Genomic DNA, 4,587 nt, shown 5'->3' on the forward strand with positions numbered 1-4,587 from the left:
ATGCCCTATCATATTACAAAAGCATTTGTTCAACTATGTTCATAGCAGCATTATTTGTAATAGCCAGAACCTGGAAACAACCAAGATGTCCTTCAATGGAAGATTGGTTGAAGAAAGTGTGAAATATATATACATTAGAGTACTACTCAGAGGTAAAAAACAATGACTTCTCGAATTTTGCTTGCAAATGGATGGAAGTAGAAAACACTTTTGACAGAGTTTTATATTTAAAAACCTGTAGTAATTGATTACGGAGACGTTTTTATAATTGATATCAGGGAAAATGGCTTCATAAACAAACTTGGTCAGACAGAAGAGCTTGGTTGGGCCATCTGTTTACTTGAGGCTTTTATTGAATGTCCTTGTGTTAAATAAGTAAAATGTAATGTCTGAGACCTTTTGAATACCCTGAGGTTCTCCCCTTAAAGTATCAACAAGGGTCAACCCTATGTAACTCACAAACATTAAAATCTAACCATTGCATAATAATCTGTGTATTTGGTCACCATGAACTCTGAGAGAATAAGCTCCTGAGAGGATGCTAAGAGCGTTGTCCCCAAAGATTTAAACCAATGTGCACAATCAAGTGTACATTTTTTTTATCATGGTTGAGTTGGGTTGTAATTTTTGTTGTTCCAACTAGACAAAATAGAAACGCTTGAGATCTTTTGTGACGTAATGTGATTTTGGAAGGGTCAGTGCTGATGTGGGGCCAGAACAGCAGGCTGAAGTTCAACTCTGGTAGGAAGTTCCAGCACAGTTCCAAAAGCCACCCCAACGAGCCAGCATTCATCCAAAGAAAATACACACTGGACCCTTCAGTGACATCCTGCATGAATCATTCGGTTATCCCTAGCATAAATTGGAGAATGTTTAGATACTCTGAAATCACAAATTCAAGTCCCAAGCAGGACCTCATAGCTTTTGGTCCAAAGTCCATTCCTAGGATAGATTGCTGCCCACTATGGAAAACTGTTGGATAAGATAATTAGATAAATCCAGACCACATGGAATGTCAGTTTTAAAAGATCCCACATCAGTTCTTCTCTCAGGGAAGAAGGCTCATTACACCCTGAGATCTCAGACGGAGGCAACCTGCCTCTGAGAGCAGAGATATGTAATTTCAGACTGATAATAAATGACAAGCTTCTTTAGTTAATGTCCGAAAATGTATGATGTCTAGACCACAGAAAGTGCTTCACAAACGTCTCCCAGCAATAGAACACATGAAAATGCCAACCAAGGAAACCAGGAAGTAGCAGTGAGTCCAATGGTTTCTGTTCATTCTCCAGTCATACCCATGCTTGGATTGTCCTTGTCTGCATCCTCTTCCTGATAAGTCTTAAGCATTTTTCAGCAATCAACTGAATTCTCACTTCTTCAAGAAACCCCCTAGAAAGTCTGCCTTAGTCCAAGTTCAATTTTATCATTTATTTTGACTTGGTCACCTTCTTCTGTTGGTCTTTGTTAATTTATCACGTTCTCTCACAACACTTACCTATATTTCTTCCTTGGAAGACTAGTTCCTCAAATACAGACTGTCTGATTTGGGTCTATAATTCTAGCAACTAGCATTTAAGTTTAGCAAAAATTTGTTAAGTGCATAATGGAGATCTAACAAACTTACACATAGGATAAAAGATTTTTCTCTTACAAGAATTCCAGGACGCTGCATCCATTCCTCAAGCTATTAAAGATATTTACTGAGTGTTTGCTATATGTCTCCCAGTATAGGAACAGAGAGCAGAACAATGAATAAGACAAAAAATAATTCCCCCTTGGCCATCCAGATTGCTCATCATCACCTGTAGGCTTGGTGACCTTAGTTCCATCCCCAGATTCCACAAGGTAACATGAGAGAACTAACTTCTGAACTAACTCCTGAGAAGTGTCCTCTGACCTACACCACACACATACACACACATGCACACACACACACAATTAACTAATTAATTAGTTTAAAAGTATTACTCTTAGAGCCTATATAATATTGGGGAATTCATACAATAAAACAAACCTAAGTAAGTTAACAAATAGTCTACAACATGAAGCCAAATAGTATTCATATTAAAAGTTCATGAAAAACGTCAGTCAAAGACATAGATATCAAGGTAATATATGAAGTAAAGCTGGGGACTAGGAAGATATTTGGGAAGTGGAGAAGTCCTTTCTGGCCAGGATGATGTGAAAGGAGCCCGTGGAAGCAAGAACGATGTGTCAGGAAAATGGAAATGTTCTGTTCAGTGAGCACATCTTTTGGGTGTGGAGAATAGCAAGGAGCCAGTGTGACTCAGGCAGAGAGTGAGGGTTGTCACAGAGGACTCTGGCCTTAGGGGTTCTAACCTCCCAAAGCCTTGCAGCCTTCTGAGAACTTGGCATGGAAGAAGCATCATGCAAAGGCAATGGAGCTGCTCTTCCCAAGGGCCCTGATCAAGCATGCTGCAGTCTAGTTACAATTCTAGAGGGATTACTTTGGCTGTTGAGTAGAATAAAGGGGGAACAGATAACCTAATGTAAGGGAACTTTTACAGTAACCTGGAGCCGTGCAGGTAGGGAGCAGTAGGTATATTCCAGATCAGCTTTGAAGACTGAGCCAATAGAATTTGGCATTTACTCCTGTGATGCTTTAAGCTCATTACAACATAAATTATGAACAAGCTAATCCTCTGACTAATCACAACACATGCATGAACATTCATCTTGAGCAGATAAAGCCAGTGACAGCATGCATGAAGCCCTTCATTTAATCTGATCTGGGGCTGAGGTACTATCTGAAGATGCTGTGGAGTTCTGACTCAGAACTCGCTTTAGCGCACAGCTCCACATGGGTCTTGTCTAGCTCCCTCTACCCAGCTAGTCAACAGTTTTTCAGCTTTCTTTTTTCAGATATATCATCCTGTTTGAGGCTGAATGCAGGAGCTCCTATGAGCAATGACTTTCATCCCACTATCTTTACAAATCCTGTTTAAGTGATGTCCAAAGAGAAGGCTATCCCCAATTGGGAATTCTGAGATACAAGAGAAAGAGGAGGCTTACAATTTGAATCTTGGCTCTCACTTACAGCTAAGGGGTGTTGTTTAGCCTCTCTATACCTGTGTTTTGACTTGTATAATGAGGAAATTTTACAAACTTGAAGAGTTTAGGGCTTTTTATTCACTTCATTCTACGCAGGTTTCACAACTTCATTTAGAGTTATTGTCAGACAAGGTTGTCATCAAAAAAACACTAGTAAGACCTCCAGCTGGGAAATCCATGGCATGCATGTTCAATGTCCACAGCCACACTTATGGTGAGAACATGCCTCTGCTCCCCAAACTCTTTGTACGAATCCCTTCCCATCAGTGGATTCTGTACAAGTACTCACTGTCTCTTCTAGAGTCCAAAGACAGCATCGGATCCTGGGCTTCTGTTACACCATGGTTTCAACTCAGAGATCCACAAATACAGGTGACAGAGATATCCTAGAAAGGAGGATACAAGCAAGACACTCTTCAAGTTTGGGCAATCGGGACCCTTATCTTTACAACACTCTTTGGTTATCAAAAAAGCCTAAGGTCACCAGAGTTGCACTTATTTGTAAGTAGTATTTTGAAATATACGTTAAAATTATGCCAGAGGAAAAGAGGGAGAGACCGCCAGCAAGAGTAAAGGGTGAGAGTTGAACACTGTTTCAATACAAACAATGGAAGTCACCAGCAGATGCTGACAGCAAATTACTTTCATATACAGAAATTATACCCAAATAGAAAAGACTGATAGATGCTCTCACAGCTGTTATTCGGAACACATAATGGCAATTGTTCCAAGTAAATAATGGGGCAGCATCAGGTTCAATATGAGAGGCTTTCAGAACTTGCCAACAATAGAGAGGTGACATGAATCAAACAAAGCTATGAAATAATCAGAGAGAAAGAATCAAGATTGAGCCTCTGGTTGGTGTGATGCAGGGAATGATGTTAAGTGGCTTCAATCAAAGCTGGTCTTCTGATATCTAGGTTTAATTTCTAAACACGCAGCAGGTTAACACATGGCTTTCAGACAACTTTAAATGTGTTTACCATTGGACTAGTGAGTGTGACTTTCTTTGTTTCTCATTTAAATTCATTATATAATCAAATTATATAATGTTTAGAATTGGAAAAGAGCTGTCCCGTGAAAACCTTGGGCTCTCGAAGATCCCTAGGCACCCAGTCACAAGTAACACAACCTCATGTATTCAGACCCAGGAGTGCTTTAAAATGTGTTATTTTGCTAAAATATATTGCTGAAAATTGTGATTTAAAATAAAGTTCCAAAACATTTGTTTCTTCTGTTGGCTTAATTGTACCGCTCAATGCCTCATCAAAATTTAATTGTCTCTTCTCAAGAAAGGACATGATATAATTTTATTTTGATAATCTATGAAATCAGAGAGAAGACCACTCTCTGTATTTATTTATTGCCAACCTGAAATGTGATTTTGGAAAGTCAAGAGAACAGCTTAACACATTATGAAAAACTGGATATTATCAGGCAGTAGCTATTGTTTGGGAAACCCATAGAAAATCCACAAACTACCCAAGACATTGACAAGGCTATTGGATGCTC

General features: G+C 39.2%; 1 protein-coding gene across 2 annotated transcripts in view; it reads right to left on the reverse strand.

Annotated features, from left to right (window-relative positions):
* Positions 1 to 3,403, reverse strand: part of Dio2 (iodothyronine deiodinase 2) — a 54,268-nt gene extending 50,865 nt beyond the window's left edge. For both annotated transcript variants that reach the window (XM_013346939.2, XM_005343417.2), the window contains exon 1: positions 3,365 to 3,403. In XM_013346939.2, coding sequence (XP_013202393.1) covers positions 3,365 to 3,392 — 28 coding nt within the window. In that variant the 5' untranslated portion in view covers positions 3,393 to 3,403. The remainder of the gene's footprint in view (positions 1 to 3,364) is intronic.
* Positions 3,404 to 4,587: the final 1,184 nt, after the last annotated feature.

The sequence above is a fragment of the Microtus ochrogaster genome, chromosome 1, assembly GCF_000317375.1.
Source record: "Microtus ochrogaster isolate Prairie Vole_2 chromosome 1, MicOch1.0, whole genome shotgun sequence".
Taxonomy (NCBI): domain Eukaryota; kingdom Metazoa; phylum Chordata; class Mammalia; order Rodentia; family Cricetidae; genus Microtus; species Microtus ochrogaster.